Source organism: Cryptomeria japonica, chromosome 9 (assembly GCF_030272615.1).
Source record: "Cryptomeria japonica chromosome 9, Sugi_1.0, whole genome shotgun sequence".
Lineage (NCBI taxonomy): Eukaryota > Viridiplantae > Streptophyta > Pinopsida > Cupressales > Cupressaceae > Cryptomeria > Cryptomeria japonica.
Window position 1 is genome coordinate 482,061,409 of NC_081413.1, and position 15,198 is coordinate 482,076,606.

Consider the following 15,198-nt stretch of genomic DNA (forward strand, 5'->3'; position numbering starts at 1 on the left):
CTTATTTATGTGGTTTGATTGTGTATCTTGTTGAAAAATTGAGCTTTTTGCATGAGGAGAGGCATATTGACAAAACCAACAGGCACATCAACTAGAACCCTTAAGCAGATCCATAACTTTTACATATGAAAGATTATTCTACACAATAGCACATCAACTAGAACCCTTAAGAACAAGAAACCTGAACATTTTCTAGCTTTGCTTTTTTTTTCATCGCTTTAGATTTTATTCTTAGTCGCGATTTGAGCTCCTAGGGTTCTACCCATATACTTTTTTATTTTAATTGAATGTTGTTTCAAGCTCCATTGATGATTGACCTACTTTGGCCATTCATCGACATGAATACAACCTCATTCTTTTATTCTATTTACTTTAAGGATTGATTACGAAATTTGCTGTGTAGAAAGCTATGCTTCTTTTGGAGAATCAAAACAAAATAATATCTACAGCCTACCTTGTAGCTTTTGAGTTTTAAGTATTCAAAGATGATACCTCATTATGTGTCAGATTTTACATTTGAATATCATTAAGATGCATATTTGGGAGTATCTAAAAATGATTATATTTATTATTTATAATGAATTGTAATATCTCACTTTCTTAGATGTAAACAGCTCATATTTGTGAGAATGGAGAAAAGAATCAGTCAGATGTCTGACTAACAATTAATATATGCACAATTCCTTATATCCTAAGAGACTAGGTAGTTTAAGGGTGCCCCAATGGGTATTGAAATTTGAACCTAGATACATGGCTAATATCACTGTACAAAACCACTTCATGCTAGCTAAATCTTAGATTACAACAGATATACGAAAATCAGACAACACCCAAGAAAGATTCACATAGAGTGAGAGAGCATGTTGAGATGGAGACTTAGGGGATTCATGTCTAGCTCAGTAGCCAATTTTGTATCCAACACTAACACTTGCTGTTCACCTTCTCCAGCTGCCAACTCAGCTTGCCTAATGAATTTATTTGCACTTGCTACTTGCATCTCATCTTAACTTGTCTCTATGCCAACTGCCACTACTTCCTGAGATTCTCAGCCTCTACCTTGGCTGTTGCACCCTCTTGGACCACCATCTTTGGAGGTTGGAATTCTCATTTGAGCTGAGGGGAGTTTTGTCACATGATAGGATGAAATAGAGAAAGGACATTACACTTGAGCCAAAAGAATGTTTTTAACAATGTCAACTTCTCTCAAGGGTATGGAATGTGGGAAGTATACTGAAATACACGAAGGTAGAAATCCTTGATGGGTATGCTATCATTATTGCTGATCTACATCCCTTGGGTGACATACAGATCTAGAAGAAGTCAACGCTACATTTGTAGAAGAAGAAATGGTTATTGGAATTGTCTCTTATATATCAATGGGAATAGTCACACAAAGGAGGACTTGTAGCAAGGGGCAAGTTGTTTGGACTGCAAGAAGTATGATGGTGAAAGACATGCATACTAACTTATTTTATGGCAAGTCACATGGTCTTTATTTTGGAATTCAAGTGTTTCGAAAAATGCATAGTATATGATTCAACAAGCAGTCCCTAGGATCATTACTAGATAAAGGATTTGAGCATGCCTTCAAATTACTTGAGGTCAAGCTATCAGAAAATAAATGTTGTTTGTCAAGGGTATGTGCAACTTCAAATGCCTTTCTGGTCACATGGAGTTCTTAGCCATATCCTTCAATGTGATTAATGCTTGGGCTACTTTCTAATTCAAGACGAATCAAGTATCTAATGTTAGATGAAGGATTCTAGAACAGCAAGCTCCATTTGTAAAAGAATTTTATTGTGAGATGAGGAACATAGAGATTTTATACTTTGAGGCATGCAGGTGGACAAGAGAAGGATTCGAGTTCTTCTATTTGGTACATTCTCGCAAGGAGAGTAATCAACAATAGTAATGGCATTTTAAACAGGCAAGTAACTCTAGTTACAGAAATAAAAGATTACTTTTTCACAATCAAACAATTAAGCAATAGACCCACGAAAGGTAAAAACAAAAGTGGCTTGAGGTTGGCCTGCTTATGGATGCCTATTCAATAGGAAATCTGTAAGTGATGAAAGAACCCATAATCACTTGTAACAAATTTATAAACTTACCTTACAAATTTCAAACAATCCTCATCCAAACAAACTTAACCTTTATTTTAATCAACTTCCCATTACAAGCTATGAGGTATCTTTCCTGTTGTAATTAGATTTTATAACGAGCACTACATTACAGGTCTAATTGTCAAAAAGATGCGTATTCACCATGTCACAGTCAATCAAGGATCTTATCCATCGAAACAATTTGTGAATTTGGGACTCAAGAATATATCTTAAACTTACCAGTTACTTGCAAGCTCACCTTACAACCTTGGGACATTAGGTTTGCTTGTGAGCATGTATCAAGCAATGCATCAATCTTTTCCATCTTGAGAATTTTCACCCACTATGCATGTACCCTTACATATCGTAGCACAAGACAAGCATTAATAGAAAACAACACAATTAAGGTCATAGATGTGTGTCATGCTTCTAAATCCTTATCTTAATATGTGAACAGCTTGCCCTTGTTTTCACTCAAAAAGATATTCATGACATTGTGCAAACATAGGGCCAACCAAATCGGTTTCTTGCAAATACCATTGATGCTATTACTGTTGGGAATTAGTGTTCACATAGATGTTCAGGTTAGCTATAAAGTTGCTGACAAACAACTTAATATTATTAGTGTGGTTGGTTAGAATATTGTAGGTTGTACGAGAGATGATAGGGACATGAGTTGTTAGAACAACTCATGTTATTAGGGAGTGGTTCCTATAGTGTAGGAGATTAAACTCCTATATAAGTGTGATGTGTTTGAATACAATATATGAAGCATCATATTTTCTTGTGTTTGAGTTCTTCCCGCTTCTATATTTCTGCCCCAAATATCTATATGGTATCAGAGCAGGATGAAAAGAAATATGTTGGACAAATAGAACATAGTGTTCAGTGTCATTTAATTTGATGTTGTAGAGTTGCTACATTTTAAGTGGAACACAAGAAATTCATGCTACTACAATGAGTGTGGAAGCTTTCAATGTTCATTTCTTCATATTTATAGGCCATCAATTCAAAACACTAGGCACACTTGGTGGATGAAACTAATGAAAGGAGTAGCCTTAATTCCAAGGCTAATTTAGTAGGTCCAGATTGTTAAGAGATAGATGAAGAAGAGAGCAATAACAATTGGATCTTATGAGCCTGACAATTATTTTGCAGGCATGCAAAGGCATTGTGACAGGAGGTGAATCTTGATCGAATTAGATTTGATCAAAAGTTTGAAATATTTGTTGGTGGCTATGTTTAAAGGAGAAGGCAGAGTACCTAAAGCAAAAACAAATCTGCCACCAATAATATCGACAAAGCACTGGCTGAGTTGCAGATTTGTCCAAGTACTGCTGAAATCGATTAGGGGGGGTCAAATATTTTCTTTATGGAGAAAAATAGCACATTAATAGAAAAATTTAAAGGTTCAGAATTCTTCACGTGGTAAATCAAATTACAGTTGATCCTTATTGAAAAGGATCTATGGGATGTGGTAAGTGGAGCAACAACAAGGCCAATGCCGATGGATGCACAAGGTGGACTATGAAGGATGGAAGGGCAATAGCATGGAATGGCTAATGTTGTAGTAAGATTTAATATGAGAATGTTATATGACTTTGTGATGTATGCTAATGAGTAGACAAAATTGGATGTTATCTTGACTTATGCTTTAATGTCAATTTCCAAGTGGCTAATATTATGTGCAGGACCTAAACCAAGATTAATCTTGTTAAGAGGCTTTTCAATTGGTAGATTTGTTTTCTTCAATGTTCTTTATTTCTTATATTAGTTGGAATTGTGATTTTAGGGCAAAATGTAGTAATGTCCCCAAAAGGGACATTACACATGGATTGAGATTTGAACCTTGTTTGTACACTTCAAAAGCATCCCATTACCATTACACGACTTATGGACCTGTTCAGGTATAATATTAAGATCTATTATGAAATCTAGTTTGAAGGATCCAAAGGCAATATATATAAATGATATGGCAGAAAACATTAGCTTGATGAAGAATTGACATTTCAAGCTTTGACACCTATTTGTGTGTGGTTGCCGCTGTCCTGTTTACAATAAAGTGTTGATATGATACCCACTTCTAAAAGCATTGTGGTCCATTAACTGTTCCCTTCTTCAGTAATATGCTCCTTTTCATGTATTTCTTTTTATAGTTTTCTGCAAATGACAGCTGATTGTTTTGCATATCCAGTTTGAGAGGTCCTTGTAAAAATTGTGGCTTTAAAGCTAGACAAGCATACTTAAATACAGTTTGACTATCCATTGTGTTTCATCTCTTTATATACCTTTTGGTCTTTTTTACAATGTGATATAAGAAGCAACCTTTTGCAAAAATATCTTTGAGTTTTAATAGAATAACAGTATCTGTGATCGTCCCTAGTCAAAAAGTAACTTTGAACTTGGCAAGGATAACTGAAATTTGGTTAAATTACATTTTAGATGCTTATCCATAGATTTCTCAAGATGTAATATGACAGCTTTGCATTGAATATTTTCTTAATATTGAAAAGAATGCTACATATACTACATTTGTGTAACTTGTTATTTGATTTCATTTTCTTAACAAAAGTTTGCTTTTGTCTAACATAGAAAAATGCATGCAGGTGTTAAATGTTCAAGTACCGTTTCTTTTCAAACTTGCTATTGATGGATTGTCTGTCGCAGTTGGAGCTTCTAACCCAGCTGTGGCAGCAGTAGTTTCCAACTCGACTGTTCTAGCACTTTTTGGGACCCCTGTTGCTGTTCTAATTGGCTATGGTATTGCAAGAGGAGGTGCTTCAGCTTGCAATGGTAATGTTATTATGTTTTCTGAATTGGTCTGGAAATGAACATTACTTCTAATTATTGCTAATAATGAAAGATTCTATTGTATTCTTAGTACAAGACATTGGTTTTTGCTGAATTTCTCCTGCGCACTGTACTCATACATCATTTTAACTGGAACACAAGTGTGTCTCAAACTCAATTGTGGACTTTTTGTGAATCTAACGTGACATTTGCTCTTTATATGTAATTGGCAATCTCGTGGACAACATACTAAATTGCTAAATCTAATGTGTTATAAAGAAATAATATCGAAGTAGATAATATACAGTTGAAATGCAAACACAACCTTTATTAAAATGAGAGAGTTATGTGCAATGGCAGCAATCTTTGCAAAGGTATGTCGTGCAATGAAACCATTCTCATTTTTACATTGGGATGACAATTCCTTTCTAACTATTTTTGGCTTGAAATGAAAAGTCCAAACATAGAAGATGAAATGATTTGACTAAGAATCTCAAAAGCCATATGAAAAGTCTTCTCCTAAGATGTGTGATGAAGAATTTTCATGACTTAAAATCCATTTAAACTGAGAGTCTAAACACAACTTTGGTTTTCCAAAGTTCTTAGACATTTTTTTATTTTACAAATTTGGGGTCCATCTGAGTGTTTTTTGGTGGTGAAGTTTTCCAGCCAACATAAAATTTATACCTTGTATGCATAGCTTGATCCTCATTAATTGTGCTGGTTCTTTAGGCTTTACATTCCACATGCTGATGGACTCTCCTTGTACTCAGTTCACTTATGATCCATGAGACACAAGGCATTTTGTATAAGCACAAACTTCTTCACTCTTTTAGAGGTAAGCTTGTTCCTCTTGATAGAGTGGATGAAGTTGTATGTAGACCAATTCCTTATAAATGTAGAGTAAGTATGAACTTGTGATAAGAGTTGAATGGTCATTGTAAATATCAATGATGCAGACCCCTACAACTGCTATCAACTCACTTGGTTCTTCTTCACCAAAGTTCTCTACCTATCTTTGCTATATTCATGTGTACCTAAGATTGGCAAATTTGGTACATGCGTGTTTGGTCAATATGGCTTCCTATGTGCTATACATCTTAATGAACTTCATGTAGAGGAGGGGATTTGTCACCTCCAAGATGATGAATCTCAGAGGACAAATTGATCCGCCGCTACCTCACTCAAATTGGTGCTAAGGATGAGCCAGGGGATAAAAATGAAAAGCTAAGCTAATAGACTATAGACGAGACCCCCAGCCGAATCTGTTGAGTCTCTGTCCTCAGGTTGAGTGCGGGGAGTTGGGACACTAGCCCGACGTGTTGTCGTCCAATATGGACAAAACACAGAAACCATACGGGGGTAGCAGATACAATTATAATATTAAATAAACATGGAAAAACAACAAGATAAGCTAATAACACAGAATGAGAAATATTAGAATGACTTGAGAAGAGGGAAAAGAAGGAAGATCACAGCCAACCCACGATTGAAGCCTCCCGCTAAATTATCTCCTTCTCGTGATTATAAACCTGCACACAAGGAAGAAGAAAAATGTTGGGGGTTGTGTTTTGGAGTTTGCCTTAGTCAGACCCCCGTTTTGGTGTTTCCACTTCCACGAACAACCCAGATAAATAGATAGATCAAATGATAAATAGCTAGAATGATAAAATAATCATATAGATAGGGGATGTGATAAATCCCAAGATGCTCAAAGATGAGATAAATAGAATGATAGAAATATATTACCAAAGGGGCTTGAGAAAGCCAAGAGAGTTGCAAGAGATATTGTGGAGTTTGAGAGTGTTGTAGCAAACTAGAGGCTGTTGTAGCAAGAGCCAAGAGAGGTTGAATAACCAAGAGAGCCAAGAGCCAAGATAAATTGCTTGGAAAAGCTAGAAACCCCGAAAGAAGAGAGAATCTAGAGCTTGAATGGAGAGAAAAGATGGATTTGAAATGAGAAGAGGAGGGAAAAAAAGGCTGTCAAGCTGTTTGAAAGATTCTAAGCCATTTCCAGCAACCAAGATAGGTGACAAGTGGAAAGGCGCGCTTAGAACCGACATTCAAACGTTGAGATGTCGTGAGACTAATGCGCTACACGCTAACGTCCATGCGGCGCGTTATTGACTGAACGAATCATGCTAAAAAACAACAAGTGGCAAGAGAAACACGTGGCTAACATGACACAAAAGCTGAAGGATAGCTGCTGAAAAGGTGTCTTGAGCATCCTAAGAGGGAAAAAGCTGATGCAAGGGCTGAAGTGAGCCTGCTCAGGTGCTAGGGGAATGGACACCAAAGTGGTTACAAAAGATGTAGGTCGAATTACAAAGGGTTATGCAATTTTCGACATTACACTTCATAAATTTTCTTTTCACCTCCACATCATGTATGGGAGGGAGTCTCCCAGATCTGAGCACACAAGTTTGGGTTTAGTTCATAGGTGGTCATTTGCGAAAGAGCGTTCAACTTCTCCCATCTCCATCGAATGATAGGCTGAATGCACTCAGCACAAAACTGCAAGGTTGGGTCTCTTGAGTCTTTATTGATCATCAACACCTTTCTTTTGGCCAATTATGTTAGTAGTACACTCATATATCTCACCAATGTTGGGACTGTCACAATGCCCATGTTTGATCACTGTTAAGACTGGATATGTGAGGGACTTATGTGGTTGGCATCTGAAAAGGAATTGTTGCTCTTTATGATATTGATGAGTAGATGGTGTTTAATGTTCATCCACCTATTCATGATAATAGTGCACCGACATGAATCCCATATGGCGTTTTTTTTGTCTCTATTGCTGTGTCTATCCTTGACATATTTTTTATCCAAGATTGTAGACCTCGATTGTCTCTTATTTCCTACATATGAAGGCTTTGCTCATGCAACCTTGGACACGGTCTTCTTAAAACAAGGAGAGAGTTGAAGAGAAATAATAGTGATAAACCTATGTAGAGAAAAACAATATTAATTACTAACACAATCTTAAATGTAACAAAAATAAATAATGGTATTCTCACTGTATAATAAGAGAAGTACCTTGGTAAATCCTTTTGGGAAGAAAAGTAAGCAAAAAGAACACCCACTATGTTAACTCAACCATTGCAATACAATGAGATGTTTTTTGCTTGTGCATCCTAATCTATTTGTGAGTATTTATAGACACATCACAATAGGAAAACTTTTAAGTGATATTATAACACAATGGGTGTAAAACCTTGGGTGGAAAAAATCACTTTATACCCCTTTGGCCCTACCATGTATTGCAGGTTTTCGAACATGTGAAGTATATGGCACATATCCAACTAATCTCCGACTTGTTGAATACTTTTCATAGGGGCCATGCACACATAAATCAACTGCCACCTCAGTAGAAACCCTGGTGAGTATTGGACCTAATTTACTGATCAAATTTGTCAGTAAGAGCTCATCTCCTATAAAGTGTACGTCACCATAAGCTAAATAGATACCTTTGGCATGTGGATGTACATTGCATTGCTCCATGCATATTACAACTTCCCTTCTCCTACATTATTGTACTGTAACACCTTCCCATCTAATTTTAGAATGACTACTCTTGAAGAACCTCTAGATGTCTGTGTATCTTCTCTAGTTACTCTCATTGCAGCATCTTCTCTAGCTACTTTCATTGAAGCAGTTTTGTCCTACTTTCATTGAAGCAGTTTTGTCCTGAATTATGTTAACCTCCTTGAGATACATTGTAATGTCTTTGTGTTTACTTATTTGCAAATCCATGCTTGATGATGTCATTTGAGGGTTGGCCATGTGGATTCAAAATTAGCTTTTTTGGAAATATTTAAAGTTGGCAGTTTGAGTGTGGCAATGTATGTTACTGATTGCAACAATCCTAGATCAATATTTTCCACCATGAATATTCAATAGAAATTGAGTTTAAACCTCATTTATGTGATGTAGGAAATACAGATGTAAGGAAATGCTTGATTTCCATAATGTCTAATAAAATGTACTTAATACATTAGAACAGTGAATTAACATTGATAAGAGGGAATACTGTGTATGTAGCTCCAAGTGTTTTCCTATAGAAAGAAATTACACAAACCTGTTTTTATTTATTTATTATATTAAATTGATAAGTTGTTTTGGAAAATTTTGGGCTAGCAAATTGAAATATAAGATTGATTACCTCCTCGAATTGCTTGCTTTGAATACTTATAGTTTTGTTATTTATATTTTGACAGAACTCCGAAATGCTATTTTCTCAAAAGTTGCCTTGAGAACAATCCGAATTATTTCTAGGAAGGTATGTTTTCTTTTCATATTACTTGCGGCCTTTCTTTATACATGACTCATGAACATGGATTTAGATGCAAAATAATGCATACTATTATGACATTGAACATATGCTTATGAATAATGTGTGCATGCTTGAAAAATGAGATTGCAAATTGAGCAAAAGAGCAACTCAAGTTCTCTTATTATTTTATATAGCGATATAGCTATACTTTTTCCCTTGCTGTTTATCACAATAAGAAAGAAGAATCTAGTGAGGTAAAAAGTATTATACATTGTAAAATAAAACCCAAACGAATATACCTTTCCATATTTTAATGATGAACTCACCTTGGAGTTTGTTCCATAATCTCTTTTCTCTTGTTCACTGAAAGTTAATAAATATTAACATCACAAGTTGTGTTTTGTTTTGTAAACATGAAGTATTGCAAGCACATGAATCTAAGTGTTTGTGTCTAATTAAACTGATAGTGTAGCATACAAATTTTATGTTCTAACTGTAAATAATAATTCAATCCAAATGTTCTTAACCTTTATTCATCTATTCTAAATGAACTGTTTTTCTTTGTCAAATTGAAGAACATATCGATCTATGACTCTGTTTATCTGCAACTTAATTGGACATGATTCCTTTGAAGAAAGCCTTAGTTTAGTTGTAGGTCTATTTGGATGAATATTATAGATAATAATGATTTCCTATTGAGTTTTCCCTTCTTTGTGGAGGTAGCTTGGACCTGAATAACTACATTACAATCATGATGGGGCACACATTTTCCAAGCAATATTCCAAAAATAGTTGGCATAAAACAATTTTTTTTTAAAAATAAAAGGCATAGAAGCCAATATATTATATATAATATAATAAAGAAGATACATCAGTGTCTATGTCGCTTAGGCAAAATTGCCAGAGATAATTACAAATTATCTGCAATCTTCTAATTTAATAATGCCCCTCTGACTACATGCAGATAATATAAAATACCAAAACTTGAAAAGTTCGAAGCTGATATCCATAGACTGATACAAACTATGCAAAAAACAACCTTCAAACAAACAGGTATGAGCATCGATGAACACCACAACTACTAAGTAGGATTCCTGAAAATCTCCTTCAAAAAGCAAAACACTGAAAATGTCAATAACCGCCTGGCTCTAGGGCTTGTAACCTCAACACCTAGCACCGAATGCACTGATTTTTCCACTCTAGGGCACTCCACATGGAAAACCAGAGATAAATTTTCATGAGTAAGATGCTCTTCAAAGCGACGCTCCCATGGCTGCACTGGGCCTTTTAGTCTGAAATTCCATGCTTGGGACATCATGTTGTCACTCTGCAACACACAATTCTCACAGCACATGTTTCTCCAACAGCATTTGATACCACTAAAAATGCTTTTGAAGACAATGGTACATTGGGAGCCACTTTTTAAAGGCCGAAGAAACATGCTAGAAATAAAATTCATGATTATCCATGCAAGTGAAAGAGAGCCAGAAATTTGACAAGCACCACTGAAGCATGTTAGGTCGTGCAAAAACCGCCTCCTCTTTAAGAATAATAAATGTTCACTGCATTTAAAAGATTAAGAGTACCTGCAAAATTAAACAAACATTAGGAGAAAACATAGAATGGCCAACAAATGTCCAGCTATATCAGCTTGTGGCAAACGCGTATCCCATCCCCCGTCCGACAAATCTAGCTTATTCTGTGGGCAGGACATGATGTAAGCTCCTCCGGTACCATAGTCTCCTTGCACATTAATCATGCCTCAGGAAAAAGATTACATGATACTTGGAAGGCAATATGATAACTCAAAAAGGCGATGTACATTTCCCATTGTAAAATGCAATCATTATTCAACAATTACTGCCAGCCAAGCAGATCATAGCCAAATTAGAACCGATAAGAGGTTTACTAAGACGTTAGACTGTTAGAGATCGCTCTGCCAAAACTATCTCTTGGAGGCATGGAAACTTTGCCAAATCTTCATTATTTTCGATCAATACCAATTCTTGTTGGTTACAAGCCAAATTGGCAAGGCCATCTGCTAATTTGTTGCCCTCACAATATGTGTGGGAAAGCCAAATGTCTTCAAAAGAAGATAACAGATCCCACATTTTTTGAAGAATTTATCTTAATTTCCATCCTATTGATAAACCATCAAGAAAAATTCAAGCTATTTTCATCTGATAATCATTCCTCTTTTAGATATCAAATCTACTTGGTCGATCAATATCGATAATCATGTTATAGCATGGTATATCGGTGATCACTGATGGTTATCGGGTTAACTATGTATTCTGATTCACATCGGATGTGTTCCCAGCAATAAGCAAATAATTATCGAGTTGCTTTCAGGTGGCAAAGTATGCACCGCTTGGGATATATAACCTTTAGTTAGTGATCGGTGTCAATTAACTTAGACACCGATTCCCATCGGTTAATATGCCACGCCAATACCATCGTGAATACCGATTGGCATATACACTATGTTACGTGAATACCGATTGGCATATACACTATGTTACGTGAACCCCAATTAGTATCGGGCAGGTAATAAATTAAACACCGGTTCATAGCATATATCAAAGGGTGCGATCAAGTAGTGTCTTGATTGGTCATGACCATAAGACATGACCGGTCAAGGCACTGCTTGATCCTCCCCTCTTGCATACATATATCATTTGATATTTGTGAAGAGGATATTGAAATCGAAAAATACTCCTCTCACCTATCTAACAAAGAAGATAGTCAGATTTATAATAGAGATAGAAAATTACATAGATATAGAGAATACAATTAAGAATACATCTTGCATATTGAATTGTAAATTGAACATCATTTACATGGTATTAGAGCTATAGTTAAATTGAACTTGAGGCTGTTCAATTTTACATAAAATTCAAATCAAGCATATATTCAACATCACAATTCTCTCAATGGCTAGCGCTGTCAGATTTGAAGACAGACTCGGAGGAGGTGATGACTTCTCCGCATGGAAATTCAGAATTCAAATGATTCTAAAAAAAAATAAAGTCGAATCATTTGTAAAGACTGAAACTGCAAAGCTTGAGACTGAACCTGACAAAGCAATTTGGAGAGAAGGAAATGATAAGGCTATTAAAATCATAGTTGATGGGGTAAGAAACAATATTATGCCCATTATAAGGAAACATGAAACAACCTTCAACATGTTCAAAGCACTTGAAGATGCTTTTGAGATATCTAATCCTAGTAGAACCTTGGCTTTAAAAAGAGAAATAAATCACATAGCCATGATAAAAGGAGAATCAGTCAATGCTTACTTCATGCGAATATCTGCCCTATGGGATGAACTGGCAACCCTTGGATATGAGATCCAAAGCAAAGAATTAACCCTCATTGCTTTAGATGGGTTGCCTAGCATATGGGAAACATTCGTCCAAGGCATCAGTGCAAGGGATGAATTCCCAAAATTCGATAGGCTAAAGGCCGACTATCTCCAAGAGGAATCAAGGCAAAATAAGAAAGGGATCAAACAGAAGAATATAGATGAAGATCTTCAAGTTCTAAATATGAACTCAAACAAGAAAGGCAAGCAGAAGCAATTCAGGAAGAGGAAAGGTCGTCACGGCAAGAACTCCTTCAAGAAGGACCTTTCTCAGATTCAGTGTTACAGATGTGACAAATTTGGGCACTATGTTGCCAAATGTCCAGAAAGAGCTAAGCAAGCCACATTTGCCAAAACAGGAAAATCTAAAAGGGAAGAGGACTCTGAGAAGTATGTACTCTATTCAGCACTCACAAACCAAGCATCAAACAAAGTGAACTCCTGGGTGATCGGCAGTGGCTCATCCAGACACATCACAGGATATAAAGAAGTACTAGACTTCATGAAAGAGGAGAATGATGAGGAAGTAACTATCGGAGATGATTGTACACACCCAGTCAAAGGAGTTGGAACCTGCACCATCAAACTAAAGTTGGGTGTATCATTACAACTTAGAGGAGTACTATATGTTCCAGGCATCAAGAGAAATCTAGTCTCAATATCAACACTGGAGGACAATGGATACCGAGTAATCTTCATGGACAACAAAGTATTGGCTTGGCCAAAGAACTCATCCATCAAGAAAGCTAAAACAATTGGTCAAAGACAAGGCTATTTGTATGAGCTATGTACAGAGCCCAACTTAGCCCTAATTCATGAAACTACAGATGCCAATGAAATCTGGCATAGAAGACTAGGCCACCTAAATTTTAGAGCTTTATCATCAATGGGAGACCTTGTCACAGGTCTACCTAAGTTAAAGCAATATCATTCAGGGGCATGCACAGGATGTGCCCTAGGTAAAAATACTAAGGGTGCTTTTCAGAATAGTACTAGGAAAACAAGTAAAATTTTAGAGTTGTTCATTCTGATGTATGTGGACCTATGTCCGTACCTTCATTGGGGGGATTTTTGTATTATGTAATATTTGTTGATGACTACTCTAGGAAAACTTGGATCTACTTTCTAAAATGTAAAGAATCAGAAGAGATCCTTAATAGGTTTAAAGAATTCAAATCACTAACAGAGAACTACACAGGAAATAAAATTAAAACCCTAAGAACTGATAATGGGGGGGAATACACATCAGAATTATTTAAAGAGTTTTGTAAAAATTTAGGGATTAAGAGGGAGTTAACAATACCTTATAACCCTCAACAAAATGGGATAGCTGAAAGGAAAAATAGGACAATCGTTGAAGCTGCCAAAGCTATGATTCTTGAATCAGAATCTAAATGTCAATCTTTGGGCAGAAGCAACTAGCACTGCTGTATATATTCAAAACAGATGTCCTCACTCTCATCTTGAAGATAAGACCCTTGAGGAAGTATTTACTAAATCAAACCTTGACATTAGCCACCTTAGGATATTTGGATGCCCTGTCTATATTCATGTACCTAAGGAGAAAAGATTAAAATTAGAGTATTTTGGAAAAAGGGGAATCTTTGTAGGATATAGTGAAACCTCCAAAGCCTACATGATATATATACCTGGTCAAAAGAATATTGAACTAAGCAGGGATGTGATCTTTGAAGAAGACTTAGCATTCAAAAGAGCCCAAAGCTCTCTAGACCCCGAAGTCTATATCCCAACCCCTAGCATAGGTAGAGATCCTATTCTTGAGCTTCAGAGGGAGAATCCTGAGGAAACTATGAGTGAAACTCAAAGTCCACCTAGAGAAAACCTCAAGAAAAGACCACTGTGGGCCACCAAGACTGTAGTAGAAGCTCATAAATTTGTTGCTCCTTCAAGGACCTTCAGGGAAAGAAAAAGGCCTAACAAATTCACTAGCTATGTTGCTCTTATGAATGATCTCTCTAAAGCAGAATCAAACAATGTATAAGAAGCTCTTGAACATCAAGTATGGAAAGATGCTATGTCTGAAGAGTATTAGTCTATTATGAAAAATGATGTCTGGGAGATTGTTCCTAGGCCAACTAAGAAATCTGTTGTTTCATCTGAATGGCTTTTTAAGATCAAACATGCTGCAGACGATAGTATTGAAAAACACAAAGCTAGATTTGTAGCTAGAGGGTTCTTACAAAGGGAAGGAATAGATTATGAAGAAACTTTTGCACCTGTTGCCAGATATACATCAGTAAGAGCTGTATTAGCCATTGCAACAGCTAAGGGTTGGAAGGTACACCAGATGGATGTTAAGACAACATTTCTAAATAGTGAGATCTTGGAAGAAGTCTACCTAGAGCAACCTGAAGGGTTTGAAATTTATAATGTAGAGTCTCATGTGTGCAGACTCAAGAAAGCTCTCTATGGGCTTAAACAGGCTCCCAGGGCTTGGTATGAAAGAATTGATAGCTATCTCTCAGGACTAGGCTTCCCTAAAAATGATGCAGATCCTAATCTCTACTACAAAAGAAATAAAGGTGATATGCTAATGTTGATGACTTATTAATCACAGGAAATGATCATTTTGTAGATCAATGTAAGAAAGATCTATCCAAAGAATTTGATATGAAGGACTTAGGACTCCTTCATTACTTCCTAGG

The 15,198-nt window shown here is 36.1% G+C and overlaps 1 protein-coding gene across 7 annotated transcripts in view; it reads left to right on the forward strand.

Annotated features, from left to right (window-relative positions):
• The window catches only part of LOC131057975 (ABC transporter B family member 25, mitochondrial), a 274,108-nt gene that overhangs the window by 20,225 nt on the left and 238,685 nt on the right, over positions 1 to 15,198 (forward strand). For all 7 annotated transcript variants that reach the window (XM_057992056.2, XM_057992053.2, XM_057992055.2 and 4 more), the window contains 2 exons: positions 4,709 to 4,895; positions 9,113 to 9,174. In XM_057992056.2, coding sequence (XP_057848039.1) covers positions 4,709 to 4,895; positions 9,113 to 9,174 — 249 coding nt within the window. The remainder of the gene's footprint in view (positions 1 to 4,708; positions 4,896 to 9,112; positions 9,175 to 15,198) is intronic.